Raw genomic sequence first — 24,026 nt, 5'->3', positions numbered from 1 at the left:
ATGAAGACAATTTTCACAGCCCTAGTATATTTCTTAAAGAAAGGAACTCCATTTAATGCTTACATAAATTCAAACACCCTGAAGTTAAGGTCTTTTTAAAATAAAACTTTTTATTTATTTATTCAGTAAAGATGTTGCTTCCATTGTGTGTTAAGTTCTGTGACACACACACACACACACACACATACACAAGGACTGTCTGGGAAGTATCCAGCCATGTAATATGTTCTCATTATATTAACAATGGTTGGATATTTTCCTCATAGCCCGTGTGTGTGTCTGTGTGTGTGTGTGTGTGTGTGTGTGTAAGGCTTTTGAGAAGCTCATGGACTAATGACAAAGACATATTGTCACAGTATAGTGCTATGATAGATACATAGGTGAATGTTGCTGTGGTAACTAACCCCTAATAGAAACACCTAACCCAGATGACACATCCGGCAAAGCTTCCTGGAGGTGATATCTGAGTTGCGTTTTGAAGGTAATTTGGTATCAGGTGAATACGTAAAGAGGGCATTTGCATATCCGTCAAGTACAAGTATGAAATAGAAAATTCATGATGAACTCTCACTTTGGTTCAATATAACTAAAATACAAACAATGAGGCAATATGAAGGAGCAATGGCTCATACCATGAAATGCTTTATTAACCACATTAGTATCAAAGCAATTGTGAAATTTTGGAAGAATTGAAGTGCATGAGAAACATGATCAGATTTTTTTTCCTCAGCTGACCCTGTGGAAAATTAGTTTCATGCATTCACAGTTGTGTATTGCACACCTAGTATGTGTCAGGTATTTTATCAGGTAACAGAGGGCAAAGCAAGCATAACTATCCTTGTGTAGTTTCCAGTCTTGTACGGGTCTGGATATTCCCCTAAACCCTGACACAGATTCTGTATGTAACTGGGCACCCTAGGCTCTGTCTGCCCTCACTCAGTGTCCCAGTGAGGCCTAGCTCACATATCATTGCACTAAAAATAGGACAAACATATCCAACTCCAAAAGCATTTATGAGCAATCCAGATTTTTACTAATGGTTTGGAGGGTACCAAATGATGCACTTGCATTCCACATAGTACATAGCAGAATTTATTAAACGCCTCCCTTAACCACACCTGTCTTTTGCCAAGCTGTCATCCGGCAATAGCTGCCATCTCTCCGTCAAAAACTTCTGGCTCCCCCTCGAATGCTGTTGCTTGTAGCTTCCCTTCAAGGTCTCACTGTCTCTGTTTTATGTGGTAATTTTGTACTTTTGTTTCTCCTCTCATTTGAGTTTCCAGCGCAGTTCTGAAGACTTTTATTTACTTAATTGTATTTTTATTTAATCAACATGTATGTTTAATTACTGCATGTGAGGGACTCTTTTAAAAACTGTGCAAGTATAAATGTAAAAGGATGAAAAACATATGCAAGCAAATATTAACTTAAAAAAGGTAGGCCGGGCACAGTGGCTCAAGCCTGTAATCCTGGCTCCCTGGGAGGCTGAGCCAGGAGGATAGCTTGAGCTCAGGGGTTCGACACCAGCCTGAGCAACAGTGAGACCCCCATCTCTCTAAAAAAAAAAAAAAAGGTTGGGGTTGTTATATTAATATCTTATGAAATATAAAATGCATTTCTATGGATAAAGGGGAACACTGTGTTCTGGTAATAAGTTCAATTTCCTAGAAGATATTGCAAAGTTGTAAAATATCTTCCCCAAATATACTATGTATAGGACCAGGCTTCTCACCCCTTCCCGTCCAGGTGGGATCTTCCTCTGCAAGAGCACCCTACTTCCTAAGGCAGCCTTCTCCCGGCCTCCTTCTCTGTGGCTAGAGTGGTTCCATAATATTACAGAAAGGCTAATTTAAAAAAAGAAAAGAAAAGAGAGAGAAAAGAAGAGACCCTGGGCCCTCTTCCATCTCTGGAATTAGTGCAATAGAAAGAATAATAATTCAATTAGTAACTTGAGAAAGTGAGTGGGAATAGATTTAGAATGCGTGTAAAAAGATTAGCTTTTGTTAAAGAATTCATCAGTTGTCACAGTGGAGAAAAAAGTAGAAAGACTACAAGTGCAGATAATCTACTATTCTGTGGTGGGAAGACTGTAGTTTATATTTTTAATTAATGAACTACAAGCAAAGTAATCAGCTGAGAATATATGTATAGATAACATGTTTATTTTTAAGGTGAGAATTGTGTCGACAAGGAAATTATGCACAAAATTGCTTAATTACATAATCCATGAATCAACCCCATTAATGTACTACTGAATAATGCAGATCCTAAGAGCAATAGAAAAATGTAAAAATGGCATGACCTTGAAGCCTGTGGTAGGCTGAATAATGGCCCTCAAGATGTCGATTATCTGGGTCAGCCCTAAATGTGTGTCCTTACGAAGGAGGCAGAAAGAGATTTGATGATAGATGAGAAGAAGGCAATGAGATGACTGATGATGGAAGCAAAGATTGGAGCAGTGCACTTTGAAGGTGGAGAAAAGGGCCCTGGGTGACAAAACGCAAAGGATGAAGCTTTAGAAGCCAGAAAAGGCAAGGAAATGAGATTCCCATCTAAAGCCTCAAGACAGAGTGTGGCCCCTCCCTCAAGGGTGGTCACTGATTTACACTCAGTGAATCCTCTCTGTTTGCTTTGCCCCAGACAAAACACAAGACAGAATGGATTTCTTGCTGCCCTTTCTGATCACTCTAATTTGGTTTGACACTCAATAACGGAATACAGCAAAGTCACTCTTATTTCCTAATTAGTCTGTTTATTACAAAGGAATATGGCAATTGGAAAAACCGTGGGTATTCTTAACTTTTGTGTTCTCCTCTTAGTGCTGCTCCTTGGGTATCAGATGCCTTACCCTAAACACAGGCGACTTTTTCTTCTAATCTTTGTTCAGAATTTTCAATTTACGGATAGTTCCTAGGAGACTTGAAACATTTGTGACAACACTCCTCTTTGGGTACATTTATCTATTCTAAGGCAGCTGAATAGTATTAAGGCTTTATGTTAAACTCTGCAGGAGTATAGAACTTATTTGGCTTTTATTAATCTTTTATTTATTTTGCTATGTGCCTCTCTGGAAAGCTTATAATCTTGATCTGACAAAATATTAAATAAAAATATCAAGAAATCATTGGATGATTTTTAAATAAAATGAATACTTCATTTGCTCAGATGTCCTTGACAATCAGTCATTCCATGCAATTCAATTTCCCTTTAAGCAGATTTATAAAAACAATTTGAACATCTATCTATGGAGATAAAAAATTTTTATCAAGAAAAGCAATGTGGGCCGGGCGCGGTGGCTCACGCCTGTAATCCTAGCTCTGGGAGGCCGAGGCGGGTGGATCGCTCGAGGTCAGGAGTTCGAGACCAGCCTGAGCAAGAGTGAGACCCCGTCTCTACTAAAAATAGAAAGAAATTATCTGGCCAACTAAAAATATATATACAAAAAAATTAGCCGGGCATGGTGGCTCATGCCTGTAGTCCCAGCTACTCGGGAGGCTGAGGCAGTAGGATCACTTAAGCCCAGGAGTCTGAGGTTGCTGTGAGCTAGGCTGATGCCACGGCACTCACTCTAGCCCGGGCAACAAAGTGAGACTCTGTCTCAAAAAAAAAAAAAAAAAAAAAAAAAAAAAAAGAAAAGCAATGTGCATCCTTTTATTAAATCTTTAATTTGTCTTAAAAACTTTGAAGAATTACTTAATAGTGCTAACAAATAATAAGATAAATTTGCTAAATATGTATCTAACTTAGTCTTTTTCTTGGTTTTCCACATGAAAACCTGTCATTGTAATTCAGAAAATAAATTTCTAAGGGACATAAACTTTCGATAACTGGTATTGTAACAATGAATACATCATTCTTGATATAAAGAAGGAACGTGAACTTTGAGATGATTTTTACAATACTGGCAAATGTATATGCAGTTATGTTAATCTGATTTCCTTTTCTATCTTCAGATTTCTTGAGACACTACTCTATACTCACTGCCTCTACTGCTACGCCTCCTTTTCCCATTTAATAATCTCAAATCTGGCATAATATTCTGAAATTTAAAAAAAGAAAATAAATAAATAAAACTAAACAAACCAACAAAAAAATTAGTGAAGTTTCTCTTTATGAAATGTATCAGCATTTTCTTAGCCTTAATCATTCTTGACCTCTTTGCAGTCCATGTTTAAACCTGTTTAAAAGTCCATGTTTAAAATATTTTCTTTTCTTGACTTGCCTAGCAGCATGTTCTCTCAAACAGTTTCATTTGTACTTTTCACTATCTGTTCTCAATCTACCCACTAAATCAGCCATTCCATTTACCTGTCCATCTGTATGTCTATCCATTGTGTGGCTTATTTACACTCCACTTTGATACATAAAGAATTTAAGGAGACTTATCTTCTTAAATGTAGGTCTTCTTTCAGGACTCTACTCCTGAGCGCCATGTATACTTTTAAATATTTTACTTTAATAAGTACTTGCCATAGGTTCTGCAAGTGCTATGAATTGTACATCTGCAATGTCGTTCTCATCCATTCTCTTCTTTCTCCTTCTAATTATGATACTCTTCTACTTCTCACCCAGCTCAGTGCTTATGAACTTCTTTTTTCCACAGGTCACTTAAGGTGAATATTATTCCTACCCAAAACACATTTTCAAAAGTATTGCCATATTCTAGGCTGTAACAAAGAAGATATCATACAGGCATAATACAGATATAACACACAGGTATAAAACCGTGAAACTAATTGTAACACCACTTTCTTTACCACCAATCAAGAAAGCTTACAGACAGCAAGTTCATAAGAGCAGCATCATTACAGAAATTTAAATTAGACTCTAGTTTGGCTAATTTGGTTTAAAGTACATTGTTTACAATCTTGGATTTGATTTATTTATCATCTGCTTGATCTTGGACAAAAGACTTAACCTGTCTTTGACTCAATCTATTCATTTGAACATGGGGATAACATAGGTACTTGTCTCATAGAGTTACTGTGATGATTAAATGCATGGATACATGTAAAGCACTTAGAAAAGCGTTTGTTACATAATAAACCTTAGTAAAGATTAGCTTTTAACACAGTATTTATCATATAATTCCCACAGATTTTACTGGTGTGGGGGGAGGGGTCATTTCAGTTAAGAACTACTTTCCTAGACTATTTCTATTACTAGAGTTTTTGTTGTTGCTGCTGTTGTTTACTGTGTAAATTTAAACTCCTCTGTCTAAAATTGGGATTTTAACAAAGGTGAAGGGGCTGGATGGGCAATAACATTGAGAGGAGCTTTATATTTCATCACTTGCCTTCAATCTTTCTTCATTCCAAACTTGCTCCAGAATTTTCTGACTCTATTCCTTTTGGTCCTTTCCTCTCTTCTTGACATTCCCTCTTAACTCCTAGCTCTACCTGCAAGTATTTGAATGATTTATCTAAGATGAAATACTTAGTTAGCTACAATAAACATTAAAAAACCTACCATATAATATGCATAGTTTAGATTTTATTCTGAGAGCAATTCCTTATGTTTGTCCATATTGAAATTCATCTGCCACTTTCATACCACCCACACGGACGTATATCTTCATGTAAATCACATTTGCCAGTTTGATGTTTCATTCACTACCCAGTAGAGCTCAGTAACACCCGAAAATTTAGAAATTTTATTAAACCCTTCTCATGTTAAGATACTTTACAAAATAATAGACAAATTCCAGTCCCAACTCAATCCCTGAGAACTATTCTGTTGCCAACATGTAGCTTTCCATACCTAAGGTATTTCACTAGCCATGACAAAATATTATTCTTTAACATAATTTCAATGCACCATTTGATTTAAAGTAACATTTTATAATAAAACTTTTCAAAAGAGTTTGAAAGTCTACATAAATTACATTTAGTAGGCCAGCATTCAATAGTGTGATCCCCAAATACTTACATCAGAATGATCTATGATGCTTATGAAAAATAGAAATATTGGGCTATACTCAAGGTCTGCCCAATCAGAGTTTCTGGGGAAGGCTTAGAAATCAGCATCTTTCACTCCAGAACATTGTAAGGCAAATAAATCTGTAAGAAGCACTTCTCTGTGGAGATACAGTGAGTGTCTCTGCTCTCCTTCCCCAGGGGGCAGCAGCAGCCCTCTCCCAACTGAAATACTAGGAATAATTAAATCCAAATGATCTTTCTGTCCAAGGTGCAAGAGCACTTTCTCACCCAGGTCCAGTGAGTCACCAGGCCCTCCCAGGACCACCCTCAGCTAACAGACTATGCAGTGTCTTTAAGAGGCCTCCGAAGGCAGAGTCCTTTAGGAAATTTTCAAAAAGAATAAAGTCCTAGACCTACTTTTCCCTGGGAGGTCTCAGGAGAACCCGAGCCTTCAAGTGCATCAACTGGACCCACCTGACGGGGCCATCTTGTTTGTGATATTCCTTCAGAGAGAGAATTGGAAGAAAGAACCTGATTGAAATCTGCACACAAATTGTCTTCACCCTATAAATCCCAGGAATCTTTATTTGCCACGGTACTTCCAGATAGTTCATATATTCAGTACATTTGAGAACCATTGAACTAATCATTACTTGCCATGTGTTTTTTTTTAAATGTTATATATCTCTTCATATTTTTGTCTTATTTATAACATAACAGATAGGGTTTCCAAACAAAAGGTAGATGAAAGGCTGTAACAGAATCATGTTGTGGGGAATGAATCTAGCTAAAAATACAGATTTCTGGGTCTTTCCTTCGATATTTGGATTTAGTCAGTCTGAAGTGGAGAACAGAGGTATTTTTGACAAGCATCACTGGGAATTTGTATGTTCAGTCAGGTTAGGGGACTTCTAACATTTTATTTTATTTCAGTGAGTAACTATGACTTTATAGTGATTATCAAGTGGTTACAGTATTTCTGCAATTGGTCAGTTGCTTTATGAAATATTTCAAAATGCATTTAATTTCTAGTTTTGGAGTACTTTTAAGGTAATTATTTATTACCTTAATTATTTAAATTAGGGTCAACATACTTTTTTTGGAGGGGTATCCTCATAAGTGAGGTGCCATAGGTGATAGTTGTTCTTTTCACTTTATTTAGACAATCTTTCTATTATTAAGATGCCCATTTTTCCATGATTGTCAGTTTTCCTTATCTTACCTTGCACTACTCTTCTTAATATGATCTACCTGAATTTTCTCAGAACATCCGGTAAGGTATTTAAAAATAACCTTAAGGCTCTCCATGAATCATTTTAAATTATTTCTTTCCATTTTCCCCTCTGAACTAATTCTCACATTATGTCTCAGTTAATTTGTCTAAAATTGAATAACTTATGGTGGATATTTTAAAGTTTTCATTATCCTGCAAGGATATTGAATTTGTTATTTTGTGATTACTTTTATTATCCAGTGTTAAAAATCACATCCAGGATATTGAAAGTTCTAAAACTACTTCTTCTAAAAAGTAATTTGTAATATTTAGAAGTGCTTCTTTCATAGTTCATCCCAATGAGATATTTTGCAAATTTATCATAAAATAACATTTTTTAATAAATGTACCGAACCTCATATATTCAAATGAGTGTTGTGCTCTTCAAAGTAGACATACTGGGAAGTAATTCACTTATATAAATATAATCCTGACATTATTCAAAATATATTAAAACTCAATGATAGATCTCAATGATTCATCTTACTATCTTACTGTTTTATAACCCTTGTCTTTTCAGTGCTGTGGAGGAGAGATAGCAGCTGCGTAAGTGGAAGTCTTGATAATAATTAACATTCTTCCTACGCACCAGCCACTGTGCTGAAAGTATTTTATACATTCTTTCATTTAGTCATCATGGCAAAACAGTTTGTTGATCCTATCTTTCTTTTATAGTTAAAGAATTTGTGATTTAGACAGGTAGCAGGTCCTCTTACCTATGCTTGTCAGACTCTAAGAGTATATAAGTACAAAAAGTGCTCCTAACCTTTATGCTTTACTGCTCAGTTACTAACAGTTAAGAGACTCACCCAAGGTCATAGTTGGTGAGAGGTGTGGAATTAGAGCTCTAACTCACAGTGATTGTATCATCCTGCCTCCCTTATAATGTCAATGCCACATTGGGGCTCTTGCATTAATTTCATCAGTATTACCTGAAATCAAGTTCAAAGGACATGGTTAGAGATGATTTTTACAAAAGCAATCAATATTTGCTTCTTCCCAGTTTCATTGGAATAAACATTATGAAGGGTATTCTTCTAAATTCACCAAAAAAGAGAGAATCTATCAAGTTTGTGAAATTATACAGAGTGTAAGGAGTAACCCACATAAGTAAAATTGGGGTTATCCTGATCTTTGGGAATGAAAGATTCATCTATAGAGAATGTAAGGTTGCCTGATACATAGTGTGTTAATTATCTGTCAAAATATCTGCCAAGAGAATTCAGTCTAATTTTCTTAATAATCAGTAAGGTCTACTTAATATTACTGCATGCTTTTTTCTTTAAATGTAGGTTTTCTTTTAAAATGTCAGACAGACTTAAAAATTTTAGTTATGAAAGAAAAAGAAAACAAAAAATATGTTGAACCCAGAATCTTAAAGAATATTTCCATCACTCACTGGTTTAATAAATAAATGAAAGCCAAAATAAAGAAATATTTTGTTATCATCCTAACATCATGGTGATCAAGTGTGTATAGTACAAATCTTACAGATGGGCAACTTGTTAATGATTCATATGTATAAATAGCTGACCTACCAAAGTCAGCCACTGCCACAGGCCTTTCTGATTTTGCCTTTGTTTAAATAAAAGACATATCCTCAAGAAGCTTTTACAGATTTTGAAATTCAGACACAAAGGAAGAAAACAAATAGGAAAAAAAAACGTAGGAACAATTTATAATCTCTAAGCTCAGAAATGGACTCTCAGGCAGTTTGGCCAAATGTAGCAAGACTCATTCTCTAAAACCTCTCCCTCCTCATGACATAATACACCACTCAGGCTAAATTCCACCAATTATATAATCATTTAAGTGAATAAGCATTATGGTATTAAGATTCCACAGAAAAAATTCAAGATCAGTAATTTTCACTTTAGTGTATATTAGTTGAATTACAGTCCCACGACAGACCTGCAAGCTGGAGATACTGGCATGCTAGTAGTGGGGCTCATTCCAAATCTGAAGGCCTCAGAAACAGGGAAGCTGAGGGTGTAACTCTCAGTCAGAGGCTGAAGGCCTGAGAATCCAGGAGAGCAGGGGTGAGGGGTGTGGGGATGTTGGTGTAAGTTCTAGAGTACAAAGACCAGGAAACTGTTCTAGGACAGTAGAGAAAGAGGTATCTCAGTGCCAGGAGATAGATAGGCACGCACATTCCATCTGTTTTTGTTCTCTCTGGGCCACAGACCAACTGGATGGTTGCCTGCCCACATTGAGGGTGGATCTTTTCCACCTGCTTCTCTGGAAACACCCCCACAAACACACCCCAAATTTTTACTTTACCAGCTTTCTAAATATTGCTTAATTCAGTCAAGTTGACTCCTAAAATTAACTGTCACACTCCCCAAATGATACTGAAATCTGAAAGTCCCTATGAGGATTTGGTAAAAATCCTAGAAGCATTATGTTGTGTTCTTAGTCCTGAATAATGATAAATTCTTTAATGTATTTTAGTATTAGTTATCATTCCATTATGTAAGTATAACTGATGCTCAAAAACTAGCTCTTATCATTTGGTTTATAGCAGAATTGGACTGCATGCACAGAACTTACCATGATTAGAGCCTATATAAGCCAAAACTAAGTATAAGATGTGGCTCTAGTCACCAATAAATTATCTATCTCAATAGATATATAATATATGCAATCATAAAACATTAAAGAAAACATGACTAAATGGAGATGAAAAGTATAAATAGTACATTCTGTAGGAGTTTATAGGATGAATCCATCATTGTAATTACATGTAACTGCAATCGTTATAGAAGGTATTCTTGAAGAAAAGGAATTTGGTCTAGTCTTTTTAATGGACAGTATGTGAGTAGATATATATGTTAAAAATTTCAATATAACAAATGAATACTTAAGTGCCATTTAGGAGGTAGTTTGACAAGAGCAGGGTGGCTTATGATGGTCAAGTGGAAACTCAGGCAGGAAAATTAGCTTTGGAGCAGATTTTTAGGGCTTTATATGCCAAAATAAAGACCTTGAATTTCATCAATATGGCAATGGGAAGTCACTGAGTTTTTAAGAAAGGGAAATAAATGCTGAAAATGGTATTTTAGGAAGATTAATCTGGAGTGAGAGTAAAGAATGGAGGAAAAATGCAGCAGGTTTAGGGGGCCAAGTACACTAACAATCAAGGCAAAGGTAGTGAAGGTTTGAATTATAATTACATGCAAATATGTGGAAACAACCCAAGTGCCCATCAATATATAAGTGAATTAATAAAATGTGATATGTGTATACCATGGAGTTCTACTCAGCCACAAACTCAATGGTGATCTAGCACCTCTTGTATTATCCTGGCTAGAGCTGGAGCCCATTCTACTAAGTGAAGTATCCCAAGAATGGAAAAACAAGCATCACATGTACTTATCATCAAATTGATATTAACTGATCAACACTTATGTGCACATTTAGTAGTAATACTCATCAAGTGTTGGGCAGCTGGGAGGGGGAGGAGGGGATGGGTATATATACACCTAATGGGTGCGGTGCCCACCGTCTGGGGGATGGACACACTTGAATCTCTGACTCAGGTGGGGCAAAGACAAGATATGTAACTTAAACATTTGTCCCTGTAAGATGCTGAAATTAAAAAACCGGACAAAACAAAACAAAAACATTATTGAGTAAACAGAGCTCTTTAAGCAACAAATTGGAATAAAAATTATGTTATTTGTATTGTTTGGGTAGTAGTAGGAAGAAGAGACTAACAGATTGAAGTTTTGATTTGGAGTCTTGAAAGGACTTTTGGAGAAAGGAATGGATTGACGATATGCCACAATTCTATTCTATTGACTAATAAAGGCCAAATGGATGTGATATGGGAAAAGCCACGTTTCATTTTGATGAGCAGGTAGAGTGAAGAGTTAAGAATACAACTGTATGAAATGATAAGTTTCCTTATAATGGCCTAAGAGTTCAAAGAATAAGTTATGAGAACATCAGAAACAAAGAAAGACTAAAGGAGAATTAGGAGTAGGTTAGGCCTCGACAGGAGAGTTCAGATTTGATCATGACAGTTTGACTGGTAAGATAATTTGAATAGCTGTACATAAATAACCATAATACAAGGAAAGAGATGTTTGGTATTATAGAAATAAATCGCCACAGTGATCCAGCAGTAGAGGACAAGATTTCTTGCTAAAGAAGTTTCAGGTTTCTGTGGTTTTGTTTTTGGTTTTTAATGGAAGGATTATTTTTGTATTTTCTTCTTTTTTATGAGACATAATTTCAAGTAAAACTTATTGATAAACTGAATTTTAGTGTGCAGGAGATCATATTAAGATATTTTTAGACAAGAACCAACAGCATGTATAAAGGCTCATAATCAATTAAGGATAAATCATATTTAGAAAATAGTAAGCATTTCTGGTACATGAAATATTGGATGCATGAAGGGGAAGAGTGAGAGGTAAAGTTGAAAAGATAATTTAGGACTAGTACATTGAAGTCTTTGAGTGGAAGACTAAGAAATTCAGATGTTAATGAATAGAGAGAGGAGTCATTGTCATGCTTTTTAGCAGTTGCAGTCATCCTTCTTATAATAATCCCTTGTGCTCCTGGTTCAGTCTTCCTCATTTACTAAATACATTGTTCTATCGATATCTTGGTGACACCCATATTTGCATCAATTATCCATCCAATACCTTGTCCTCTCAGTTTTTTGACCTCCTTGCTTTCCATGAACTTGTACTCCAGCCCAGCTTAGCCACCCATTCCTGAATCTGCATTACCAATCATTCTACGTTCATCAAAATCTCAATTTCAAGTAAACCACTCTGCTTACAGCCTCCTTTTGTCCAAATAATTTTGTTTACTACTTTCCACTTCAACAATTTTTCAGATTCCCCATTCCTTTGATCAATATATTATTTCACTATTCATCACACCCCCATGTTTTCAAGTGTCATCTCTTTCTAACTTAGATTACATAGTCATTTATTATTAAACATTCTTCTCTACATGCTCTCAACTTTCTATTCCCTTAATCTCTTTGTCATATTATACTCACTTTGGCAAATCTCTAATCCCAAATCCAGCCATTGTCCTATTCATTTCATGGTTTTTCTATGCAGCTGATTGTAGATAGAAAAAAATACTTAACTTTGATCACAGGAATTACCTTAAATTTCTATTATTATTAATCTTTCCAGTTACAAATATAACATGTTAACTGTATCTGTATCTGTATTATGCTACCTTACCTCCTTTTGCAAATAATGAATTGTTCTTGACAGTTCTCATCCCCTGGATCTCATCCCCTCTTACCTAGTTCAAGGAGTTGGCATATGCAATTATTCCATCTCTCTCTTACAAACAGTATCGTACTGAATCATTCTCATCAGTAAACATAACAGATTGCTTATCATCCTAACTTTCTTGATTCCATAGTTCCCTCCAGTTCCCATCCAATTTTCTCTTCTTGCCTTGATAGCAAGGCTTCTTCCAAGATATTGTCCAAACTCTATCTCAGATTTCACTCCTACTTTTTCTTATACCTAATCCTGTGAATATTTAATAACCACTATTCTTGCAAAAGTTACCAAGGGTCTTCATCTTGCCAAAACAAATAGGCTGGATGAAAGGGAATGTACATTAAAGTACTGACAATCATCTTGAAAGTAATGACAATCAGAATGAAAGTAAAGGAATGGATGAGAAAGATGTAATAGGAACCAAATTAAAAGAACTTGATAATTGACTGATTATAGAGAAATGGAGAAACTTTATCAGCTTATTCATTCACAAAATATGTTCCATTATCATATAACCATATCTCAATAATTAGAAACAAAGTATAGATTTTTATGATTCCATATTAAAAATTACCTTGAATTTTCCTCAAAACAAGAAAGAACATAAGCATTGAAATATATAAAAATAAAATATTCTAAGCTTCTATGTCACCTATCGTGCATCTTCATACATAATTACACATAATTAATAACTAATTAATTGATTTAGTCATCAAATATTCTTGAGCATTGACTTTGTACCAAGAACTATTTAAGGATGCAAGGGTAACAAAATGATGTGGTTCCTGTACTGGTTGAATTTATAGATTAGAAAATAAATTAGATATTGAACAAAAGAATAGAAATGTGATGAGATTGAGCAATTGATTATGATTGTTATTAGTTTTACCAAAAAACTAATAACTCTCTGTATATATATATATATATATATACATACACATATACATACATATACAGAGAGACAGACAAACAGATAGAGATTAACCTGGTTGGGGAGGGGATGGGTAGAGGGGCAAGAAAGACTTTACTGAGAAATTAATATTTAAAGTAGAATTTAATTTTCTAAAAAATTGGGACTGACTATAATAAATTCTACTTTGCAAACAACAGAAACTTTTCCTGAAGTGCAACATAGGACACTGAAGAAAAGTGGCTTCAGTGTTAATATAGTCCTCGGTTTAACTCTCTTGACTTTCACTTAACAACTCAGTGATGTTGAGGGAGTTACTTAACCACTGCAATACTCAGTTTTCTCTTACTGAAAATATGGATAATTACATATACCTTACTATGTTTTGTGAGACGTAGATGACAATTTACTTACTTTACAAAGCAACAGGGTTATAGCAGGTGTTCAGTCAATGTTTATTCCCTCTTTACATCTAGTCTTTAATGCACATAAAGCCCTGTGATGAGGCTATGATAATCGGCATTCCCCTCTAGAAACACTCCCCTTTGAACCATATCATACAGAGGCTTTGAAATCAGTAAGAGTTTGTGCAATAAAATATGTGGTGAATTGTTTGCAGAGCAATTTGGGGGCTGGTATGTTTTGTATCTCAAATGTGAGAGGGAACAGCAGGAATGCTGGCATTCTCAATAACAAGACTGCAATAAGAAGACAATCTGTGCAGATTCAAGTGTAAAAATAAACTTTTAACAATAGTTTAAAACAACTCATTTGTCACGTTTTTCTCCCAGCGTTATGCAGCCAGACAGTCGATCAACTGAGCTGGCAGAACTAATTCCTCCAGAATATTTTAAGTCCCTTGACTCCTGGGTGGTTACTGTATGGATTGGTAGACAGCTATGGGTAAAAAACTTTTCTAGAGGGAACAAGCCTCCTGAAGAATGATAAAACATTCGAAATAAAAAGCAATGTGGGTGAGCGTTCTCGGTAGTTGCAAGAAACAGAATCTCACTCAAGTGAACCTAAGTAACGGACTTTTAGTTTCAGGAAAGACATGATGTGATAAGAGAAAGGAGATATTAAGGAAGTCCAAGATTAGAGTCTGTAAGATGGTATGACTTTATGTAGACTGAGACTGGAAGATACCTGAGTCCACATAGTTCTAGTCCAAATAGTTCTAAGAATTTCAGCAACAAGAGGTCATGACTAGTCTCCTTATTTCATCAATAATATGACTCAGCTATTATATGTAGTTTTTCAGCTCTCCAGTTGTCTCAATCTTATTCTCCACTTTGTATACCCTCCCTACTCTCCAGATGGTATATGTGTGTAAAAACAGCTCCCTCATAACTGAGATGTGCCTTGAGTCATCTTTATGATATTTGTATCTCACTGTACCCTTTCAGTGTTTTGTAGAAAGGACTGTAGATACAGCAACTTATTATTAATTTCTCTAATGCATTGAGTCCACCATATTTCTCCAGTAATTTCCTTTCTATTTTTTTATAAAAAATAAAGATTGTGGTAGGCATAAATGTTTGAATGAATTATATAGAAATCACAGTTTCTAGTTAAATCACAATTGAAAAGAATCTACTCTGATTAAGGTGGGTTATAGCATTATTTAGAGATCTTCAAAGCATTTAATTGTTGAACTGAACATTAATATGTCATTTATAATCACTACATTATTTTGATTTAATTTCTTTTCAAGTCAATATAATCATTCTCCACTTATTATGGGGCCCAAGTTAGCTTTCAAAGAAGGGTCCATAGCTGTTAAAATGAGGACTCTAGTTTATTATATATCTTATGTGTTGTTCTAAATCATATTCACATAGGTCTTGGTGACAGCTTGTAATAGTCAAAAGTACCAAAACTTTTTGCAGGTACCAAAATTTTCTTATTCTTTTTAATATTCTAAAGGCTCCAATCCTTACACAAATGGACAGACACTCACACACATACACTTCACGAAGTAAAAGAAATCTTAAGTTTAAAAAAAATCACCCATTAGAGTTTTTAAATACTGACTTAATGTCAAACATTTCTGTTTTGGTTATGTGAGTATATTTACAAAAACATTTCTATAATTTTTACATACAGATTGATGAAAATAGCAAGCATATCTACTTTTCTAAAAATAGAAGAACTTTTCAACAAACTTCTCATTCCAAGTGAATATTCATTCCCCCTTTGTATCAAATTTTCAAAGTTTGCTCTATCCTGCATACTGTTTTAATGCCAGAGAAAGCTTATGTGTTTGGAAAAAATATATAGTTGTTTTCTTTGGACCTTATATTTATAAGATCTTTTTCTAAGTTATTGATGCACATGGAAGGAGCCCTCAGAAGATGGTGAAGAGAGATGAGTGTGTTTCCCTAAATCATAGTAGCGAGAACAGGAGAATGAAATAAGTCTTAAAATTTAGTAATCAGAAGAAAGCAATTACAGTGTGAAGCAGCCGCTTGATCAATTTATTCCTGATGCTTGGGAAGGGAGAATAAATTTATTGGCTTCTCTGATTTTCAGGATGTACATAATAGTGATGAGAAACATTTTCTCCTAATAATAAAATTCTAGGTTTTTTTCTCAGTCTCCCTATATAAATATTACTCAAAATGATGCATTTAGTTGTTGATAACACAAGCCATTTATTTTATTTTGTCAGAAGATCCTTCAGTCCTTTATTTACATAGCAATGTCTTACTTCAAGAAACTATGATTCAGGGTAATATACATTTTTTTAGGTGAGAAAACAATATATTGTCTGTCTATGTAGGCTCACAAAATTGTTACTTATCAGTGGCTGATTAGAGAATTTTTAGAAAAGGGAATCTGGACACATTTCTAAATGATTAAAATTTCCAAATAACATAACTTTTACATTTATTTTAATATAGTAAGTAAAGGGAGATATTGATATATAATATGTATTTCCTAACATAGTACTAAATTTCTAAACCCACAGCAATATTAGCATTTTTATTACATATGAAAAAACTGGCAACCAGAGAAGTTCTGTGATTGCCTCAATGTTTCAACAGAGCTATGGCTGGAGTTGGGATTTGCATATGTCTGGAAAGGATGATCACAGTGACATGTCTCACACAGAACACAATATCCTTAGGCATAGTATACACTACTTAGTCATTTCCTATCTTCCCTCTCTCATTTTTATAGTTATTATCATTATTTGTTATTGTTAATATTATTTAGTCTTTCATTCCCTTATCAGGGGGATAACATAGCACAATGACTATTTCTATTCAGACTCTTCAAGATAGTAACAAAAATAATAAGTGAAAGATCCACTGAAACTCAAACACTATAAAATAAAAATAATGTAGAGAATTCTCATGTCACATATATCTCTGGTGAAATAAAGAAAAGTCCCAAGATATTTTATTCAGTAATTTCAATATATTTCAATTTGCAAACTATATAGTGTGAAAACTATACTTCAGTTCACAGGGCCTTTACTATGATTCTTATCCTGGATACATCTTCATTACACATATTGTGCATTCAGTTTATCAATATGAAATAATTGATAAAAATAATATGTATATATTCACTCCAGGAGTTATCTCTAAGTAAAATCAGATACCTAATGATTGTTCAAGCTATAATTCAAAATGAGCAATCATGCACATTTATCCAGCCATTGTTAAGGTATGTCACTAGATATTATTTATCATCTAGCCCCAACTTATATTTGAAATTTCTCTCTCACTACTTTTTTTTTTTTTTTTTTTTTTTGAGACAGAGTCTTGCTCTGTTGCCTGGGCTAGAGTGCCGTGGCATCAGCCTAGCTCACAGCAACCTCAAACTCCTGGGCTTAAGCAATCCTTCTGCCTCAGCCTCCCAAGTAGCTGGGACTCCAGGCATGTGCCACCATGCCCGGCTAATTTTTTCTATATATATTTTTAGTTGTCCAGATAATTTCTTTCTATTTTTAGTAGAGACGGGAACTCCTGACCTCAAGCAATCCTCTCACCTCGGCCTCCTAGAGTGCTAAGATTACGAGCATGAGCCACCATGCCCGGCCATCTCTCACTACTTTTTATACTCAATGTAATAAAACTAAATTTCTGATAAAAACCTCAGAATCTCACTTCTATGCTTTTACTAACACTGTCCCTTCCACCTGAGAGTCATTAAACTTTCACCACCACATCTTTTAACTCCAATCCCACTGTCATAATCCAGTTAAAGCAGTTCCCCATTTTTCTCCATTTTCTTGGTCAGTAATCTCTCTTTCTTCTCATCTCCCATAGTACTTTATTTGTACTTTTATAATTTGATTTATCCTCTTTTATTAAGATATTTATTTAGCTTATTTTTCTATTCTCTGTTAGAATTTACATTCTCTACTAAAAAATGCTTAAAAATAGAACAAATCTAATTTATTGCTTTGTTTTGGCCACTATTGCAACCCTACTGGATCTTGTTCTTTGCTTGGTCTAGTTAGTGTCTTAAATATGATAGACTCAGAATCCAGATTGGTTATGAGATAGAATCTGAATCAAGTCACCACCACTTATACTGGGAACAGTGACATCTCAGTGAGAACTCTTTTGGTCGCAATTGAGAAATCTAACTTGAAATAACCAAATTAGGGAATTTGTTTTATTTAACTGAGAGAAGGACAAGCAGCTAAATCCCAGGTAAAACTAACATGCAACCAATACTCTTTTTCCATCTCTCCTCTCTATATATTCTTAAGTCTATCTAAATTGGTTTCTCTTCAATGGAAGCTGAACTTTCTTCCACGTAGTGGAAGCTCCAGTAACTCTTAAACATGTAGATTCTTTTTTGCTACCACGGGAGTACTAAGACTTAGACTTCGTGGTCCCTAGTTAAAAAATCCCACCCTCAGCTGCCCATCCATGAATCAATTACTGTGAACAGGGAAAGAGGGTAATCTAACTAGTCAAGCTTGGGTCAGGTGCCCACACAAGTTAACAACTATAGCTAGGGAGGCAGAATCTATATGGGAAGGTAGTAGCTCTGATTCAACTCACATAGTTTGAAAAGATGGAAAAAAAATTTCCCAAAAGAAGTGTTGAGAAGACAGCTGCTATTCTTGGAAGACAAAAAACATATGCTGAGTATGGTTGGAAAAGGTGTTGAAAGCAAAAATGTAAATACCCATTATTTGGACATAAGAAAAAGATCAGCCAAAGCTTTCCAACTTGTGAGCTCATCCAAATTCTTAAGGCTTACTGGATATGAGTCCCTGATCCTAGAAATATGTATTACTATGGGTATCAGACAGAACTGTCATTAGAGATAAGTAACAACTGCTATTGCATAGACACTGACCAATCAGGACAGGGTCCCCAGCCAACCAGGAAAAAACCCAGCTCTGGTGAAAGCACCAGTACATATAAGTTGGATATAATTTGTCCTAATGTTAGGACACTAATGAATGCAGTGTGTTTATAGACCCTCTGGATGACAGTTTTTCAGACATGTCAGTGTATTACACTCTAAGAATGACAAGTAACATGATAAAAGTCAGAGTCATGAAAGGTCCAACTTTGAATTTTCTTAATATACATAACATTATGCAGAGAATTATTAAAATATAGAGTTCATACCCCTACCTTCACAAAGTCTTCATCATTAGGCTTAAAGTTGGACCCTGTAGCCTAAAATTTTAGATGTTGCCCAGATTTTTCGTTGGCTCTCTGTTCTGTAATGTGCTTGGAGAAACACTGCTCTAAATTAAATTCCACTTAGGGAAAAGCATCCTCGCTCTTTGTAAGTAATTGGAATAAATAAGAAAATCAACAACCATGGAGATATACAAGGAAAGGAATGTGATCTCGGCTGGGAAGCTTCTGTTTATTAGGAATTAGGGTAATTTGGGGTCATCTTCTAATAGCACATAATTCTAAAGTAGGGCAGCCAAGTAAGCCAGGAGAGACAGGTGTGGGGAAGGAAGTGAAGACACATTTCAGTGTCTCTTGAGCAATATTCAGCTCCATACTGGGGGCAATCAAAAGATCAAAGAGCTACTTTAACTGAAAAGGCAAGCCCAATATTTTGATCTTCAGCTATGGGTCTTATGGGACTGTTTCCCTTTCCTTTCAGTACCAAACCCTGCCTAGCAAAAGAAATTACAAGCTAAACTACAAATTATTTAAGATATTAAAAATTGCAGCTGAAATAAAACATATAACCAGGGCAGATAGTCAATGATTAATGTAGTACGTGTGGTATGCCTGGACTGTGATTAAAGTTCCTTAACAGAGGAATGTCAAGAAAATAGCTCTGGAAATTTAAGGTCAAAAAAATCCCTATTTTTGCTCCATTTCTACCAACCAACAGATTTCTAAAAGATTTTGAGCCAGTTACTTGATCTCTTTGATGCTTAGTTCTCTCATCTTTAAAAGAAGGAAGGTAAATTATATAAGCTAAGGCCAACTTTAGCTCTAACATAATTATTCCATGCAATGTAAAGCAAAACTTACCCACTAAATGTGACCGATTCTCTTAAACAGCAATCTCATCTGTCCATATATCACCATTCTCATAGTAAAATTTTTTTAAAAAGCTGTAATTCCTTGCAGTGTGGCTTAAATTAGTAATATAATTTATTCAAGCTTCTTATTCAAACCATTTTATTTTATTTTAATATATATATTTCAGATATTAACAACCTCCTGGGCCCTGGAATGAGGCTTAACAATGTCTTTGTCCATAATGGAAATCATTTGAGGACCACCAGAAGGCTCTGGGCAAAATTACTTCCCAAATACTACCAGTAGCACCAATCCTTTGAGTCATTCTTAAGGATTATAGCAATAAAAGAATGTCTTCTTTGCAATTCATACACGTTATCTAGGAGAGAGAGAGAATATACGTGTCTGCCTCCCATTAGCCAACAGTGTCAGCAATTCTTTGGTATCATATGGGGGAGGCAGATCTAGGTTTTGAAAGGCCTGAAATTTTGTACAAATACGGGGCCTTCTTTAATAAAAATAATACAAAAGTATTAATGTAAAGGTCAATTCTAAAGGAAATTATTTATTTAGAATGGGAAACAAAGAAATCAAAATGAGTTACTGGAACTATGGAGATTCAGGCCCCTTTCTGATAAGATCTCTTTGAACAATTTACTAGAAATAATTATTAACATATAGAAATATTTTCTAAATTTGGCCTAAATTTCTCTCCAACACTTTGTAAGACTCAGTAACTTCCAGCACTCACAGGAACCCATGCAAGTAAGGGGCTTAAGTTATGATAAATCAAGTGTTATTGAATCATCAGATGAACAGGCAGAAAGGAACAACACTACAGAATCAATTCTATGACTGGGCAGGTAAATCAGAAAATAACTCTGGGGTCTGCGCTGTGGGAGCAGTCAAAGGTGAGCCCTGAGCAGGATGCCTGGGAGTCCTCATATGGCGCTTACAAGTAAAGGAACATTAAAGATAAGCTTCACATCATCAGGTACACTCAGGTGAGTTTATAGGTGTCACCAGCAGGCCAAATCCTGCTGCTATTCAAGTAGATAGAAGAGACAAAGGGTAAAAGGAAGAGATGAGGAAGAAACATATTAATGAAAAGGAAGTTGGAAAGTATGGTGAGGAGAAGCAAGGGGAGATATTTGAAAAGAAGTAGAAGAGAAAAATACTATTGACAAATAGTGCAGAAGTGATTAAACCTCTGTTTTGGGTGACATAATAGTGCTAACCGCTTAATTCACTTGCTATTTATCAGGCTCTTGATATGCAGCAAACTTTAGACTAAGAAGCAATCTAGGGATTTAACCTCTTAAAGCAGGACATTATATTAAGGGTCATTCCCTTCATACCCTCAGTTTATGGATTAGAAAAATGAAACCCAGAGGTTGCAGACCTGTCAGAGGTGGTACAGTCCCATCATTAGCAGAGCCAGGTCTAGAAGCCAAATCTCTGTGATGAAAACATCAGTGACATTTTCTCTATTTTGCAAAAAAAAAAAAAAAAAAAAAAAAAGTACTACAGAAAAACAAAGATAATCTTCCTATCCTAAGTGAACTTAAGAACTTTCCATCTATACTTGTCCACATTCTTCCTCCAAGGCTTATTTCAAATGTCCCATAATAAATAAATGGTAGATAGATAGATAGATAGATAGCACATAAAAGATTTTCCTGGCCAAAGGTAACCCTTTTTCTCTCTTTGCATGTACAGTGTATCTGACTTTAATGTCTTATAGCATTTATCTTACTCTGTGTTTTTTCCTCTCCTCATCCTACACCCATATACAAAGGAATTGCACACGGAGCCAATATGCATAAAGACCTGGACATGCATATATGGTCATAAACGTAGGCACCCCCAAACACATATACAGTCTCCTCAGAGAAGCATCGGTGCTAAATCACAGCTGTTTTCTATGTGGTGCTTTATACATATGGGGCTTTTAAAAATTATTTTGGGGAGAAAATTAGCTCAAGGGCTATGTGATGGCACTAGCAGAAGAATCCACCAGGCTTCAGCTAGTGCATTGTTTTTTGGTGAATAAAAGCCCTTTACAATCTCTGGCTTCAACTGCCACCTGTAAATGATGACTCTAAGTGTTTATCACCTGGCTAGAATTCATCCTGAGCTTCATTCTCTTATTTGTACTGTGTGGTCAGACAGTTTCTTCTGAATATCTTGTAGGTATTTCAAACTCAATACCACTAAATTGAAAATCCTCATATTTCCTTCTGTAGCTGTGTTCTTTTTTTAAATTGACATCCCCTAAACCCCTAAGCTAAAAACCATAGTGTTATTATTGATACTACCCACACCATTATCCCTATACCTTACTGTGTGCCAACTGTTACCAGTTTAATCCTTTCTTGGTTTTTCCCATCTAGTGCATTGTTCTCTATTTTTACTGACACAATTAAAGTTCAGGCCTTTATTACTTCTATCTTGCATTAATGAAGTAATGTAATTAATGTACCTGTCTTTGCTCTAATTCCAGTATATACATCTCAGCATAATGCCACTCTCCTATTCAAAACCCCAATGGCTCCAAATTTCTTACAGATTAAAGTCTGAATGTCTTACTCGGATACTCAAGGTTCTCTATTTTTTTGTGTATTTCATCTATATTTCCAAATTTACCTAGTATCACTTCCCTTCCCATATCAGCATGCCAGAAAAATGGATATTGTTATTTCTGGTGGTTTCCCATATCTTTATTTTTGTTCCTATAGCTCCATTTACTTTCTCTCCTATCTTTTCCCCACTTATCCAAATCCTAAATATTCTTACAATCTCCTCAGATGTGCATAACAGATAAGCAATACCTCATTCATGGCACTCATCACTGCCAATCTTGCATTACAATAATTTGATATGGAGATTTCTTGCCATATTTGAGATGCAGTGTGTTGTTTCTTCTTTAAGAATATACTTGTTGAGTGCTTGAGAGTGATTAATCTTTGGAACTCCAACAATGCTTAGCAAAATGCCTTGCATATTATAGATATTCAATAAATATGTGACTTAATAGATGAAATTAATTTATTTGGCAATCATAAGAGAAATTTTGATACCTTTTCTTATTTAAAAAAATCAACACACTATTTCCCATGAAAAATGTTCATAGTTATTTATTTCTAGAGAATAATCAGTCAATGAACTGTAATACCAGTGTTGATTAAAACCTTCAATATTATTAGTTTAACTGATAATGGACATGCATGCAATCCAGTCCTTCAGGGAAGACTAGGATTTCATCATAATAATTGAATCTAAGTGTGCCTCTTATTTCGATGTATCAAAAAAATTAGCAGTCATCAAACAGACATTAACAGCCCAACGACAGTGATTTTCTATCTCCAGGACTGGAAAAAAAGTTGCAACATTCATTTGATGCTTAAAGACTATTCTTTATTTCCAAGGTGTGATGGGAGAATATGAGCCGAAAATTGAGGTCCATTTTCCTTTCACGGTTACAGCTGCTAAGGGAACAACTGTTAAGATGGAGTGCTTTGCACTTGGCAAGTAAGTACATATTCTTCCATAATTGTACATGATTGTTTATTAAAATGTGGCATATCTTATTTTTGGATCATTTATTTTGCTACGTTCCATTTTCCCAGAAGCTCCATGGTGGCTATTCATGTTTTAAAAGAAAGGCAAATGGGAATTGACAAAGTTACCGATTATAATTACCTTTATAGTCAGTCATTCTATGGACAGAGATGTATACAATTTTGCTATTTTAACATAGAGGAAACTTATTTAAAGAAAAGCTTTACATCTCTTTGTCTGCTTGTCTTAAAATTCTAATCTCACTCTTAAATTTCACTCGGCAATGATATAAATAAAAGAAGATAAAAAGATGAGGTATTATCTGCTCCTCATGTATATAATGTAGATTCTGATAATATATAATAATACAACAGATCAAAATTATAATGATAATAGTTACAGTGAGTCAATTGATTTCAGTATCTTCTGAAATAAAAATAACATGATAGCACCAGCTGTCAATATGTAGAACAGGTCATCATTCCCCAAATCAGAGAGATAATTTATATCACAACTTAATGCCTGCTATACTTAATGAATCTATTTCTGAGGGTTTATATCCCATGATATGTAGTCACTTGTCAATGATATTTACAATATGGGTATTGGGATCAGAGGCAGGAGTAGAAT

The 24,026-nt window shown here is 35.0% G+C and overlaps 1 protein-coding gene across 3 annotated transcripts in view; it reads left to right on the top strand.

Annotated features, from left to right (window-relative positions):
- The window catches only part of CNTN5 (contactin 5), a 1,109,255-nt gene that overhangs the window by 786,432 nt on the left and 298,797 nt on the right, over positions 1-24,026 (top strand). For all 3 annotated transcript variants that reach the window (XM_045556882.1, XM_045556883.1, XM_045556884.1), the window contains one exon: positions 23,264-23,366. In XM_045556882.1, the coding sequence (XP_045412838.1) occupies positions 23,264-23,366 (103 nt within the window). The remainder of the gene's footprint in view (positions 1-23,263; positions 23,367-24,026) is intronic.

The sequence above is a fragment of the Lemur catta genome, chromosome 7, assembly GCF_020740605.2.
Source record: "Lemur catta isolate mLemCat1 chromosome 7, mLemCat1.pri, whole genome shotgun sequence".
Lineage (NCBI taxonomy): Eukaryota > Metazoa > Chordata > Mammalia > Primates > Lemuridae > Lemur > Lemur catta.
Note: the sequence above shows the minus strand (reverse complement) of the source record. Positions and strands in the feature narration are given on the sequence as shown.